The sequence below is a fragment of the Nannobrachium achirus genome (genome assembly GCF_963921795.1).
Source record: "Nannobrachium achirus genome assembly, chromosome: 13".
Taxonomy (NCBI): Eukaryota; Metazoa; Chordata; class Actinopteri; order Myctophiformes; family Myctophidae; genus Nannobrachium; species Nannobrachium achirus.
This window is the reverse complement of record NC_137833.1, coordinates 46,002,850-46,018,394: the sequence shown is the minus strand read 5'-3', so window position 1 is coordinate 46,018,394 and position 15,545 is coordinate 46,002,850. Positions and strand designations below refer to the sequence as shown.

At 45.4% G+C, this 15,545-nt stretch overlaps 3 protein-coding genes across 3 annotated transcripts; 2 read left to right on the top strand and 1 right to left on the bottom strand.

Moving 5' to 3' along the window:
• Window positions 1-4,185: 4,185 nt before the first annotated feature.
• On the top strand, window positions 4,186-5,460 carry LOC308297370 (acyl-coenzyme A thioesterase 9, mitochondrial-like; the record flags this gene model as incomplete). Its single annotated transcript, XM_080740782.1, has 1 exon — window positions 4,186-5,460. The coding sequence occupies one exon, from the start codon at window positions 4,186-4,188 to the stop codon at window positions 5,458-5,460; it is 1,275 nt and encodes a 424-aa protein (XP_080596908.1).
• A 1,788-nt stretch (window positions 5,461-7,248) lies between these two features.
• LOC308296430 (aldo-keto reductase family 1 member B1-like) lies at window positions 7,249-8,199 on the bottom strand (the record flags this gene model as incomplete). The annotated part of the gene is made up of 1 exon (XM_080739717.1): window positions 7,249-8,199. One exon carries the CDS (start codon window positions 8,197-8,199, stop codon window positions 7,249-7,251), a length of 951 nt encoding a protein of 316 aa, XP_080595843.1.
• A 1,882-nt stretch (window positions 8,200-10,081) lies between these two features.
• LOC308297369 (single-strand DNA endonuclease ASTE1-like) lies at window positions 10,082-13,052 on the top strand (the record flags this gene model as incomplete). Its single annotated transcript, XM_080740781.1, has 2 exons — window positions 10,082-11,269; window positions 13,047-13,052. The coding sequence occupies 2 exons, from the start codon at window positions 10,082-10,084 to the stop codon at window positions 13,050-13,052; spliced, it is 1,194 nt and encodes a 397-aa protein (XP_080596907.1).
• Window positions 13,053-15,545: the final 2,493 nt, after the last annotated feature.

Genomic DNA, 15,545 nt, shown 5'->3' with positions numbered 1-15,545 from the left:
GCAGTACAGAGACTTCTGAAGAGTTTCAGTATTACATGGGGGTGGACTGGTGATAATGATTACAAATGTTTGATCTATTTATTTACATTTTTATTCATAATTTATTTGTTTTGTTTTTAGGTTGTTATTTCTTATATATTTAAATATTTTAGAGTTGGTTTAAAGTTACATTATTTGTCTTTCTCTCTGAGCATATGGAGTCACAGTAAAATGTATTTTGATTCTGATTCATTATCCATTCTCAACCCCTTTCAACTTGGCGTCCCTATATTTTGGGCTTGTCAACTAACGACATATTAAAAACTTTTCCAAAATGTCCATACATCTTCATGAATTTAAAAACAAAATATAAATAGTGAAACTTGCAGATACAATGTGTTGTCAGCTTCTTTATCTGCTATTTTCACTATTTTAGTTTGACACCATCTTGCAAGTAATATTGGGGCTTAAGTGGATAATGGATTGATCTATCCTTTGTTGTGGTTTAATAAGGAGCTATTTTAATCTCTCTCTCTCTCTCTCTCTCTCTCTCTCTCTCTCTCTCTCTCTCTCTCTCTCTCTCTCTCTCTCCAGAGTCTGTGAGGTTGGTGAATGGGACTAGTTTGTGTTCAGGCAGAGTGGAGGTGAAGTCTAATCTGTCGTGGGTCTCGGTGTGTGAAGGTGACTTTGACCAGCAGGATGCAGAGGTGGTCTGTAGGGAGCTTGGCTGTGGGGCTCCCATAGTCCTCCAGGGGGCGCTCTATGGAGAAGTGAAGGCTCCAATGTGGGCCAAAGAGTTCCAGTGTGAAGGCAATGAGTCTGTTCTCCTGGACTGTGGAACCTCAGGTTCAACTAGAAACACCTGCTCACCTGACAAGACTGTTGGCCTCAAGTGCTCAGGTAAAATACAAACTACCCTTTTAGATTATTATTTTATAATGAAGCTGTTTTTGCTTCTTCACTGAGTACTGTCTTGTCTCTATACAGATGTCAGGTTGGTGGGAGGAATCAGTCACTGTACTGGTATACTGGAGATGAAACATCAAGGAGAGTGGAGACCAGTGGATTGTGAGTCTGTCTGGAACCAGACGTTAGCTGTAGTGTGTAGACAGCTGAAATGTGGCTCTGCTGTTTCAATAACGAGGGGATATGGTTCTACATATGAAAATGTATGGATGATTACATCTCCCTGTGTTGGGTCTGAATCTTCACTGAGGGAATGCGAAACACCTAGGTCTTCTACATCCACTAAAAGACTGGAGGTGATCTGTTCAGGTAACAAACCATGACCACAATTTACATATTTAGTGTTCATTATTTTTCTTTCACTGTGTGTATAGGAGCACAGTAAATATTCTTGTCTCTATTTTAATAAAATAATAAATGTACAGCACCTGATAGCAAAAAGATCACTGTCACATGGGACCTTGAAGGAAATTAACTATGTAAGATCATGAAACTCAATTAAACAGACACGTCACATGCGAGTCATGAATTCAGATAAACAATCCAGTTATTTTTAACCGAACCGTCACATGATGATGTTTGTTTTTAATCTAAAAAAAACTCCCCACAGAAAGAATGCTACAAGAAAGGGAACAAGTAAATAGTCATCTGACATCTGATATCATCAGAACTACAGTCATAGTGCTGCTACTGTTGATGCTGTTCATCATTGTCATCGTCGTCCACTATCGCCTGTGGAAGGTGACGTATATGTCCTTATTCAATACAAGACTGGATTGTAAATGAGTTTGAGACTGTTAATTGAAATCTGATCCTGTAAGTTAAAGTTGGATGCTGCTGTGTTTCTCCAGGCCACCACAGGGCAGAAAGCAAGAGTTGAGAACATTGAAATGGATTACTATAGCCTCCCTGGTACCAGTGCTGAAGCCAGGAGGGAAGAGGCAGGAGACCAAGACACAGAAGAGAATTTCCAACTAGTTCATTTCAAGTCTATCACATAACTAGTCACCTGCAAAAATTGAAATTCACCGCTTTTATGACATCATAAAATCACCCCCTCCAATCATCCCAGCTGTGGTCAAACACACATTGTGTGTATTTGTGTGGCCTTGTAGGAGGAGGCGGAGGGACTGGTTCAGGTGGGTGGTGCTATAGGTGAAAACCAGGTGTAGTTAATGAACAGGTGGTTGTGGCCACATAAAAACATAATTTGAACACTTTCTGTACACTTTTTGGATCTTCCTCCGAGTATAATCATAATACCTGATGAGGATTTTTAGGGGGAGAAACATCACGGCACCCCATCTTTAAGTATATAGCTTATATTATTTTAGGTACTTTTGTTGTTTATTTTTGGTGATATTTCTGTTTTAACTTGTTTTAAAATGGTCCATTAAGAGCCTATACAGTAAGATCCAGGTTAGATTCCGCAAGGCTGGAACGGCCAGGAGGAAGATATGTTTCAATCCCTGTTATTACATGTGCATGTGTGTCTGTGAGCAGCTCATTTCAGGCATTGCTGGAATGATCTCACACTTGATTTATATTGTAATTCCAAAGTTGAAATGAAGCATATTTAAAAATACAAACGTTTAGGAATATTTATTAGAAAATACATTTACAATGTTGTGATTCCTGCTGATATGTTTTTTCAATGTAGATTAAAAGCTACAGAAAGGTGTCTTTTTAAACTTTTTATAAAAAACTTTCCAAGTGGACCAAGAATTGGCACCTGGACCACATCGGTTCACATTGTCAGTTCAATTGAAAGAGGACTCGATTCTATTTCTGGTCAACTTCAGCTCTGATCAGTGGCTGTTCTGTTCCAACAGGTAATTTTTTAGGGTCAGCATTAGAGGGATAAAATACAATGGCAAAGTGTCCCTGGAGTTCTTTGTGGTCACAAACGAATCAAAAGCAAATACTTATTCAAATTAAATTCAGTTTAATACATTTGACAAAGATACAATTGTGAATTCATTAATTTTAAAAACGCTTTCCCATGGACCATCTGAAGTTAAGCCAGTCCAGTGTTGAGAAAGCATTATATTTATAATTGTGTATAGCCTAACTATAATTACAATATACAGTGTTTAAGCAGATGACAATGCATTATAAGTATGTTTATAATGGCTTCTCGCCTTATATAGACATGGTATAAAAAAATAATTAAAAATAAAGATTCGTTTTTTTTTATCAGGGTGGTGGTCCCTGGTTCATTCATCAGTTGAAACCCCTAGGCAGTTTCTAGCCTAGGGTAAGGTGTTTGCTAAGGTACATTTGGTGGTTGTCTGTCATAGGCGATTCTAGCCTCTCCTAGCAGGGGGTGCAAGACTGGCTGGGTCCTCATGCACACGCGCGCAAGCGAAAGAAATTGGGTTTGAATGGTTTTATCATGTTGGGTTAACAGGTTTCTGAGGTTTTCTAGACACAAGCATGAGCATATGTCTATATGATTTATTTACCTATTTTGCAGGACATACCCCAGCAAGCATGTCAGGACCTGGACCAATCAGTGACGTCTCGATTGGGGCCAGATCACAGCCCATATGGGGATGATCTTGACGTCATTACCAGGATGTCAAATGGACTTTTTAGTTTGACAGGATTATTGTTATTGTTTGTAATGTTAGTTGAAATATGAGCATATAAGGTTATATTCTTGGACATATCTAGTAACTAGTTATGATATTTATCTGGCCAAGAATATCACCTGATTTCAACCAACATAAATCCTGTCAAACAAAAAAGTCCATATGACATCCTGGTAATGACATCAAGATCATCCCCATATGGGCTGTGATCTGGCCCCAATCGAGACATCACTGATTGGTCCAGGTCCTGACCGTGCTTGCTGGGACTGTATAGCCAAACAGCATCAACATGTCAATGTCAATCATTTTGCAATGTACAGTACAGTGTCAAAGCATTTACTGGAGTAGGCTACATGACAAATGTATCTGCCTTATACAATGAATTGCAGCCTCCTGTCGTTTGCTCTTGCAATACTAAATTCGACAATCTTGTATCTCCGCTGAAGCACTTGCAGTGTCAGACCTCCTCGATTGACCAATCAGAATGGTCCTCGTCATGTGACATCAGCACGCCGGCTGTATATGCAATATATATTCTCTCCAGGCAAGTGAGAGAGAGAGAGTGTCTTTACACTTTGACCTTGTCTCACAAGGAGCCTTGAAAGGACGACACAGAGACAGCAACAGCAACAACAGTGTTGCAGAGATGCTGCCACCGAGGTTCCTGTCACTGCGCTCCGCTGTGTCCAGGGCGTTCTGTGCGCGGGGCGTGTCTCAGCAGGGCGTGGCTCCTCCTCCGGACATGACGGAGGTGCGCAGCAGACTGAGGGACATTGTGGGAGCGTCCACTAACTGGAGAGACCACAAGCAGGCCTTGGCGGAGCGCGTGGCCTTGTCGTCGCAGCTGGCCCGCTCTCAGAGCGAGCTGCCGGTCCGGCGGATGAAGGACAGCTACGTGGAGGCCCGCCTGCCCCTGGGCTCTCAGCCGCTGCTCAGAGAGAAGTACCTCACTCTCCACAGCACCGTCCGCTTCGGACGAATCCTGGAGGACCTGGACAGCCTGGCGGTGCTCATCAGCTACTCTCACGCCCGCAACGAAGCGCTGCCGAGGTCTCCGCTGTCCATCGTCACCGCCCAGGTGGACAAGATAGACAAGAGGAAGCACGCCCTCTCTCCCGACTGCGACATCAAGTTCACCGGTCACGTGACGTGGGTGGGGAAGACCTCCATCGAGGTCAAGATGCAAATGTCTCAGCGCCACGGCGAGGCCTTCTGTCCGGTTCTGGACGCCACGTTTGTCATGGTGGCCAGGGACCCCGAGAACAAGAGGGCCGCTTTCGTGAATCCCCTGAAGCCAGAGGGGCCGGAGGAGGAGAAACTGTTCCAGGAGGGAGAGAAGAACAAGAGCCGCCGTGTGAAGCTGAGAACCGCGTCGCTGCTGAGGGTGGCTCCCGCGGACGACGAGGTGAAGGCGGTGCACGGCCTGTTCCTCAACACCCTGGACTCCAAGAGGGTGAGCTTTCGGAGCCAGGTCTTGCCTCCCAACTCCATGTGGATGGAAGATGCCAAACTCAAAGGGCTGGAGATCTGCTATCCCGAGGAGAGGAACATCTACAACAAGATCTTCGGGGGCTTCCTGATGAGGAAGGCCTACGAGCTGGCCTGGGCCAACGCCTGCATCTACGGAGGCAGCCGCCCCAAGCTGCTGGCCGTCGACGACATCGTGTTCCGGGAGCCAGTGGAGATCGGCTCCCTGCTGCTCCTCTCGTCGCAGGTGTGCTACACGGAAGGGAGGCACATCCAGGTCAGGGTTCACACAGAGGTGCTGGACCCGCTCACGCGGCAACACAGCACCACCAACGTGTTCCACTTCACCTTCGCCTCGGAGGGCGAGCTCCCCGCCGTCATGCCCAAGACCTACGGGGAGTTTATGCTCTATCTGGATGGGAGGAGGCACTTCAATCAGACCCTGGAGCACTGAGCCAGGGAGTAGGGACCTAGACTGACACGGAGAATACCTTGGGCTTCAGGATAATCTGATACATTGCGTGTGTGTGCGCGCGTGTGTGTACATGCATTTCTATTCTTGGTGCAACATTCGTATTCCAAAAATTCCAACGCTGTATATAATATACAAATAAAGTGTATACTGTGGCTTTAGTATTTGGGAGACAATTTTAAGGACCATTATAGAAATGTGGGTGCCTTTTGCGCAGTGCACGATGGGATGTGCCAAACTCAAAGGGCTGGAGATCTGCTATCCCGAGGAGAGGAACATCTACAACAAGATCTCCGGGGGCTTCCTGATGAGGAAGGCCTACGAGCTGGCCTGGGCCAACGCCTGCATCTACGGAGGCAGCCGCCCCAAGCTGCTGGCCGTCGACGACATTGTGTTCCGGGAGCCGGTGGAGATCGGCTCCCTGCTGCTCCTCTCGTAGTAGTTTGGAAAGTTGTGGATAAAGATGCAATTTTGGAAATTGCGAGTGTGGTTGCCCTGACGTGAGTCACATTTAGATTGGGGCCAACAATTGTGTTCTCGCTGAAGCGAGCTCACATCTAGGCGCATACATGGGCATGCTCATTTTTAAGAGTGGGCAATATGGCAATAATATGATGACTCACATTTTGTCTTCAGGCAGAATCATGTTGCGACACCTACTGGTCAAAATATGGGGAAATGTAAAATCACACCTTGTGTGAAGTGAGCGGTGCTATTTATTTCATTAAGCGTCCCACAAAGCTTGGTCAATGTGACCCTGCAGGCGTACAACAAACTTTGAGTGCTTTGTGCCAAGAAGATGTAGGCCAGATGTAGGCCACGCTTCAGAGCCCGGACAAAGCCAGATGTTGGAGCTTAAAAACCGCACACTCCAAAGTTTAACATTTATTTAGTTTCCTCGAAGAGACACGTCTCATTTGGTGGAGACCAAATGCATCTTAAACTTAAAGGAGTAGTTCAACCAAAAGATTACCCGTAATTGCCGGACTATAAGCCGCGGCTTTTTTCCCATGTTTTGAACCCTGCGGCTTATACAACGGTGCGGCTTATATAGTAGTTAGTTAGTTTTACAATGGTCTTTAACAAGGATTTATAAATAGATTTTTACAGCTAACGGCCACCAGGGGCACTCTAGCAGGAAGCAGGAAGCACACCTGCGGCTTATAGCCAGATGCGGCTTATATTATGTAAACATTTGTTTTTTGTTCTAACTTTAGCTGGTGCGGCTTATATTCAGGTGCGGCTTATAGTCCAGCAATTACGGTACTTATTTTCCATCAATTACACACCCCATGAAGCCTTGAATTCATGGAGATTTTCTTTCTGTTTCTGTTGCATTCTCAAGCCAATAATTTGATCACCAGGTGGATGGTCAATTATAGGAGTCTGTGACTCGATCAGTCTCCTACTGCCAGACTCCACCGGTCATCCAATTATTGGCTCAGAAGTGCAACAAAAACAATTCAATGCTTCATGGGGTGTGTAAAATGAGTAATTTTTTGGGGTGAACCGAACCCCCACCCACGTACCGGTACATACATACAGCACCGAACAGCACCGTAGTACTTGCGCGCTCTGCTGGTGCACAACTAGGCCATACATGGCCACAAGTTCACAAGGTGCACCTTGACAGAGTGCAGTCTAGTTTAATTAGTTTCCGTTAACTATAATGGATGAGACATCCTTACTCACACACACACACACACACACACACACACACACACACACACACACACACACACACTACAGCATCAAGGTGACAAAAAACAATCAGAATTCAGCGTTGAAAGGATAGTCTTTGTGTTTTGTGCTCCACTCCATTTGACACGCTCTCCAGTTCCTGTTGAACCCTAACATGGTTGTCATTTCCTCCTCGGACAGCTCAAAGTCAAACACCTGGAGGTTCTCCCGTATGCGCTGCGGCGTGACCGACTTGGGAACGACGACCACCCTCCTTTGGACCTGGAAGCGGATCAGGACCTGGGCCGGCGTCTTCTGGTGCCTCTCGCCAATGGCCTTGATGTGGGGATGGTCCAGGAGGGAAGGGTCGCCTGCCTTGGCCCAGGGTCTGCCCGGGGAGCCCAGGGGGCTGTAGGCCGTCACCGAGATGCCCTGAGAGCGGCAGAAGTCGATCAGCTTCTCCTGGGTCAGATAGGGGTGACACTCTATCTGGTTGTTGACAGGCTTGTACCTGAGGTCTGGCTTGTTGAGGATGGCCTCAATCTGCTCCTTGTTGAAGTTGGACACACCAATGGCCTTGACCAGACCCGCGTCCAGCAGCTCCTCCATGCCCTCCCACGTGTCCACGAAGTGGGTATCATCGGTGATGGTTTCTCCTTCGCTGTCCACGGGAAACAGCTCATCGCCAGCCCTGAGTCCCCCTGGCCAGTGGATCAGGTAGAGGTCGAGGTAGTCCAGCTTGAGGTCACCGAGAGTCTTCTCGCACGCTCCCCTCACCAGAGACTTTTGGTGGGAGGTGCACCACAGCTTGCTGACCATGAAAAGCTCCTCTCTCTTGACCAGGCCGTCCGCGATCGCGGCCCGGACGCCCTGGCCCACCTCCGCCTCGTTCTGGTAGACGAAAGCCCCGTCGATGTGCCTGTAGCCTGCGGAGATGGCTGCCTTCACCGCCTCCGCCACTTTGCCAGGGGGAGACAGCCACGTCCCCAGACCCACCATGGGCATCCGGGCACCGCTGTCCAGCTCCACCCATGTCTCCATCGCTGCTCCAAAGGACTACAACAACTCTGGTTCTTGTAGCAGCAGCGGAACACATAAAGGTCAACAGGACACTCAAAGCATACAAAGTAAACGATGTAAAATGACTATCAAAAGTAGACTGTTGAACATGGCACTGTAAACATAATGGAAGGGGTGCACAGACGCCACGCAAAGTTCAGACAATCCGCAAATCACGGAAGTTGATATACGGCAGTGGTTCTCAAAGTGGGGTCCAGGGACCCCCAAGGGTATTTAATGGGGTTCCAGGTGGGTCCCCAGATAAAACCGCATGGACTCTGAGAGTGTACAAATGGAACCAAATTTCTCTGGCACTGCCATTAGTCGCTCAAGTGTCAAAGTTTAAAGGAACGGCAAGAAATGCCGCTGCGCCCTAAGCCTGCTCCGGACCAGTCTAAGGGCGCAGCCAGACATGGATCCCCTGACTACTATTTGTCAGACTATTGAGCCTGTTACAGTTTCACATTTGTATACATTTGACTTCTTATATATTTTAATCATCATGTCTATAAGGAACAATTTACATTAGGACCAATAAAAACTATATTACATAACTATTAAATGTACTTTGGCTTAGATTGACTGGCCTATAGGAAAGAAAGGTGTCTGAACCATGGCCTTGCAGAAAGTAAACAACTTGAGTCAGGCAGGTGGTCAACCATCATTGGATCTTTGAATAGGTGCATTTGTGCATAACAGTAATGCAGGGTTTGTCCAGAAGGTGGCATAAATAGCCTACCCATCTCCTGGTTCAGTTTATCTAAGCCTCAGCAGCAGATTTGAAATGGACATACACATCCTTCTAAGCCTGCCAAAAAATGATACTGTAGTCTACCTCTGGAAATGTAATTAAAAAATCAAACCTCGGTTCGAAGTGAGGCAGTAAACTTTTATTCTATGTGTTCTAGAGCTATGAACTCTGTGATCTATACATTCTTCCAATTCTGAATGAATTAATGATTTTATCTGGAGGGCCGAATTGTCATATGAAGCTTGACCAATCCTCAATTCTGGTCTCATTGGACATTTTTAATCATCCAATCATCAGACCGGGACGGACATTACACACATATTTTGGATGTACGGGACAGATAAAACCTGTTCATTCTGGACTGGAATGACCATATATGGACATGAACGGGACACACATAGCCACTCCAGAAAAAACCTGTTCATTCTGGACTGGAATGACCATGGACATGAACGGGACACACATGTACGGGACAGATAAACCCTGTTCATTCTGGACTGAAATGACCATATATGGACATGAACGGGACACACAAAGCCACTCCTTGGAAGCGGCTTTCACCGCTTCAAAAGTAGTGTGAGGTGAGTGGAGCAGTGCTATTTATGAGTTAATTTCATCAATCGTCCTGCGAAGCTTGGCCAATTGGACCCTGGGCGTACAACACACTTTGAGCCGTTTGTGCCAAGATATAGGCCATATCTGGGCCAGATGTACCGATAGGCCACGCCTCAGCTTACTTTAGGGCTCAGACAGTTTTTGGTAACCGCGGACAGATGTTGGAGCTTAGCTCCTTCCAGGAGCACCACTCAAAAATATGAATACAAAAGGTTAAATTATATACATCATGTCCATTCAAGGTGGGGAAAGAAGCCTATCTTATGGCTCCACCATTGAGGGATTTTTGGGTCAAATTCTGAGCCATTTGATATTTACATATACCCTTATCTCCCCCATTCACCACATGACATCAGTGACTGAGGTAAGGAAAATGAAACTTGAGGAAGAGAAAACTCCACTTGCTATAAATAGGCCTGTTCACTGACAACACTCTGTTCCACTGGTCAACAAGGCAGTGAAGGGCTGAAGCCTGAAGGGACAGAATCTGAACTCACAATGGGGGTCTGGGGCTTGTCTACCTTTATCGAAAACAACTGTCAGATATTTAGAGATATTCGTTTCGAAAACAGTAAGCTTATTATTGACGGCTGCAACTTGTATCATTTGCTCTATTTTAACACTGGCTTGGAACAGAACCACGGTGGAGAGTATGATGCATTTGACGACCTTATTACAAAGTTTGTCAAAGCTCTGAGAGACTGTGGGATTGAACCTTACGTAGTACTGGATGGGCCAGTCTGCGATGATGGGCCAGTCTGCTGCGATATAGAATATGATCATGAAGAAAGGTTCAGAAAAGCCCATATTGCAGCTATGGGTGGTAAGGAGAACATCCTGCCAATCCTGGTTAAGTTGGTGTTCAAACAGACACTGACCAACCTGAAGGTGCCATTCGCTCAGTGCTTTGGAGAAGCTGACAGCCAAATCGCCTCCTTGGCTAGAGAGTGGAGGTGCCCGGTACTGAGCAACGACAGTGACTTCTATGTCTTTGACCTCCCCGGGGGTTTTCTGCCCATCTCGCACTTCAAGTGGGACGCAGTGCCACAGAACGGGAGCCAGAGATATATTCCCTGCAAACACTACATCACATCCAGCTTCTGCGTCTATTTCAATATTAAAATCCAACTCCTGCCTCTCATGGCTGCGCTGGGCGGCAACGACTATGTCAAGCTGCATGACATGGGCCTGTCATTGCGCTGGGCTGAATACAGCAGAGAGGGGAGCCGCTTTGACGGGATAGTGCAGTGGCTGAAGGACTTTCAGAGTCCCGATGATGCTTTGACGGCGGTGCTGGGGCTAATGGGTGGCTTGAGCACACAAAGAGAGGCTGAGGTCCTGCAGGCTTTGACTCGGGGAATGAAGGAGTACCAGTTCCCTTCAACCTGCCTTGTCCGGTTCTTCGACGACGGAACAGCGCCAGATCTCGAACCAGAGGAGGTGGGCATAGTCCCCGACTGGGCTCGCCTTCCTTTGACTCAGGGCCGGTTGACCGCCGACATTCTGGGCGTGCTGCTGAACGAAACAGTGGTCCTGCCTTGCCAGGTGGACCTTGCCCACCTGCCAAGCGCCAATATTACTTCTCGGCCCATCCGACAGGTGATGTACGGGCTGCTGTTAGGTAGTAAGACAGGAACCAGCGTGGAGGAATGGGACAGAGAGGGCACACAGCTGTCAGAGATCACGGTCGGACCAATCGTCCGTGGTGTTGCGCAAAGACTAAAACTAGACTCACTGCATCAGGTAAGATATCATGTTTTGTTTGTTTTACAAAGCTACAGATCTGAAGGCATGGTTAAATGTGGAGCAAGGTTGCCTTATGCTGTAAAGCAGAGGTCTTCAACAGGGGGTCCGGGACCCCTAGGGGGTCCTCAGAGTTATTACAGGGGGTCCTCCAAATCTTTGTGTGATAGAAGCTTTTTTTTCCTCCTTTTTTATATTAACCACTTGAACCTTAGCGTCCATATTCTGAGAACTTTTGCCAAAAATAGCAGATCTACAAGCTCACAACGCCTCGCAGCGCGAGGCGTTGTGAGCTTGTAGATCGGCTATTTTCGGCAAAGAGCTTTGGTGTAAGGGGGAAAAAGAGCAGACTAAGTACAGAGTGAAAGGTCAAGTTTATTAAGTATTGACGGTTCAAGTGGTTAAATATCTGAAAACACAAATTGACATGAATCCAAAATACACTGATGATTGTGCTGTCAAACAATGAAACTATATGGAATCTATGAAAAGGCTGTGGGGGTCCGTGCTTCATCTCTCTCTCAACTAAGGGGTCCTTGGCTTGAAAACGTTGAACACCCCTGCTGTAAAGAAAGACACATAAATGAAGCGTCAGCGTTAGTTTATGCAGGACATGGGAGTCAAGTGCTGCTCGGCTGTAGTCAGTTGTCAGTCAGCTCTGTTCTCATACCTCATTAACATATCTGCTGGTCATTATGTCACATGACTGCCATACTCCAATCAAAGCTCTCATCAGTAGGGGAGGCTCCTTTAAATAGAGCTTGCTTCTCTACCAATGCTTGGTTCCGGAGCTTCGGGATCATTTGCTGCTTGCTGCTGCGGCTGCTTTACTCTCTGGTTCTGCTCGAAAGCTTGGTGATACCATATGGTTCTGCTTTAGATACTGCTTACTACTGTGCTGCTTCAATAGCAATGCTAGCCTGCTTTTATATCTGTTGCTATCACTATGCTACTGCTAACAGTATTATGCCTAATGTTAACTACAGCTATCATGATGCACTACTTCATTAGTTCTCATTTACGTGTTCACTACTACTCATAACTTGAACAAGGTCTCATCTAAAATGTATTACTAGCATGCTTGCTTCTCATTTCAACAGTATAGCATATGCTAACAGTGGTAGTAGTGGAAGCTTCAAATTGTTTGTAGCAACATAAGCTAACAGCATGCTTTGCTCTAACACGAAAAAACGAAATCTCTTACTTAGGATGTATCCTTGAAGCTAATCTTTCCAGTGAAAAGATGACTTCTAAAGTAATAAATAAAATCAACCAACGGACTCGTTTCCTACAGAGGATCGCCCCAATGGTCAATTTCAACACACTGAAGACCATAGCTGGTGCAATAATCCAGCCCCTCTTTGACTACGGAGTCCACGTATGGTATCGTGACGCCCCACAAGCCCTAAAAACTAAACTCCAAACAGCCCAAAATAAACTAATTAGGGTCCTACTTCACCTTCCCTATCAGACTCACCTCACCGCTACTCACCAGTTAAGAGTGGGGTGGCTCAGAGTAGATGACAGAGTACAGCAACTTGCAATGGGCCTGGGCGGGGTTGCACCAGCTGTTACTAAGTTATAACGTACCCTAGTTGTAACGTAAATGGCTTCTAAGTCAAGACTTACGCATTACTAAAATGTCAGGTGTTGCACCACACAAATTTGTTCTTACGTATCTCTAAGTAACAACTAAATATTTACACCTCCCCTTGGGTAGCACTAAGTCTTTACTAAGTAACCTATCTCTATGGGAGACTGGGAGTAGAGCAACTACACTACTAACGTGGCAGACGGCATTATATCGGCTATTTAATTAATTCAACAATGAAACGACCCATCTGTTTAAAACATACATTAAGCCCAATATACATTTCGGCCATTTGAAAATAGCCGATCTACAAGCTCACGATGTGTGTGCTATTAATATTTTTATATTGCAGGATTGATACTTTTTTAATTCATTTGAGTACTTTTCAACCACTGCACATACAGCACAACAGCGAATTGAACGGTGCGCTCTCTTTCCCTGTGTCTCCAAATATGCTTATATTACTTCACAACGGGGAAAGATGTATGAGGCCAATATAATTTGTGATACAATCCGTTTGCAGGGCAGTGCGCTGCGCAGGGATGCGCTCGCACTGTGCACGCATAACAGTGACTTTGTGTACTTGCGAGTGGAGAGACAGAGCTCTCTGTTGACAAAAGACGATACAAGCTTTACTAGAAACAGTTCGTTTTCATTGGATTCGGGAGCTATGACGTCATTTTATGCGACTATACATTACTTTAGGAACAGTCTACGCATTACTAGTTACGTTATGCCTTAAGCAGTCGTGGTGCAACACCTGTTAGTAACTCACTTAGTTACAAACTAACTAGTAGTTACTAAGCCTCTAGTAAGGACTTTACTCCCTAACTTAGGGCAGAACTTACGTTCTGGTGGTGCAACTGGCCCCTGGTGTACAAGATACACTACACCACTATGATACCCAAGTACCTGTCAAAATACTTTATAAACATTAAGGATGTCCATAATTACAACACCAGAGGCAGCGCCACAGATCACTTTCAACCCAGAGTCAAAACCAACAAAGGGTCAAACTCCTTTTTCTGCTATACCACCAAAATGTGGAAAGCCTTACCGAAGGTCATAAAGGAGTGTGGATCACTAGCATCCTTTAAAATTGCCCTGAAGAATCACTTACAGGCAGCAGCCATTCGCAACTGGTAAAAAACTAACCTAGCCCAACCCTACCCTCCCCTGCCCCTTCTTTGTATATACTGTTTATTTAGACTTACTGTTTTCTTTTTTGTTTTTCTTTACATATCTACTGCATAGTACTGTGTTCTATTTGTCTGTCATTCAATGTTATATGAGATACTTCAATGGTTTCCAGTGGAAATAAGCTTAGTCTTTTCATGGATCTCCTTTTAGTAGACCTTGTACCAGTGAACTGTACCGTCATGAAACTGTACCTTTTCCTATGCAAACTTCTAATAAAGTCTTCAATCAATCAATCAAAACAGTGCACCCCGAACCATGATGGCATTGGCTGTGATTTGTGCTGCCTAGACAGTGTTACCAGATGGGAAATGTTGAATTATCGTACCGGAGGCTCAGAATTATCGTATTTGACATGAAACTATCGTACACGGCCAAAAAAGAGAAATCACTCGCGTAAAAACATAATTTCACCAAAAAATGCGTCTTTAGTGTAAGAAACGACCTCGTTTTAGACTCCTGCGTGACAAAAACGCATCAGATTTGCTGTGTGGAGGCAGGCAACTTCTTGGAGCTTACACAAATAAAAGCCTGAAACTGGTCTGGAAAGATGCAACCAGTGTTTTTAATGCCTCCAAGTACAGATCTAGGGTCAGATTGACTGATTTCCTGGCTTATTTTGAGAAGCCAAACCAGATCCCAGATCAGCAGCCAGGGAAAATAGTGAATTCACGCTCTTTTTGATGATATGCCGAAATTATCGTACATTTGGACATTTTTGGAATTATTGATCGTACATCGTACAGAGGGTCAAATTATCGTACAAATACGATAATTATCGTACGTCTGGCAACACTGTGCCTAGAACAGTATGTGAACTGTTGTTCCTGCCCAGCTTCCAGTGCTGTTTGTCTCCAGCAGATGCCACACTGGTTTTCTTAAACCTTTAATCACAGGGCTACACTCTGCAAACACCAGCTAGTTCGGCAGCTAATCCAACATGTTGGCCGGTGTGGCTATACTCCCTTCAGATGCATGGCTCCAGGCAGGGATTCCCATCCTGCTTTAAACAGGTGTAGCCTATGCTATTATTTGATATCATGCATGGATGATATTCTGATGCTATTGCTCACTTCTAATAGAGCTTATGCCTCCTTTCCCAACATTGCTGCTAATCATATACTAATGCTACTTTTACTCTGCAGGCAGGTTGGAACTACTGAGTATATTTGTGTATTAAGATTAATGCTTTGCTCATTCAGGAATAATGTCAAGTGTTTACAGGAGTAGCACTGCCCCTTTAAGGGCAGAGCATAAGGGGAGGTGGCTGTGTCTGGGCCTGTTTGGCCATGCAGAAGCCTGAGTCTGAGTGTTTGTTGGGGACCTGTCCTGGAGGAATGGTTCAGCTAGTATTCGGTAAGAAGTCTTGAATCAAATATTGATGCTTAGATAATTCAGTGGTACAGCATTTCAAGATGTTAGAAGTTTTAT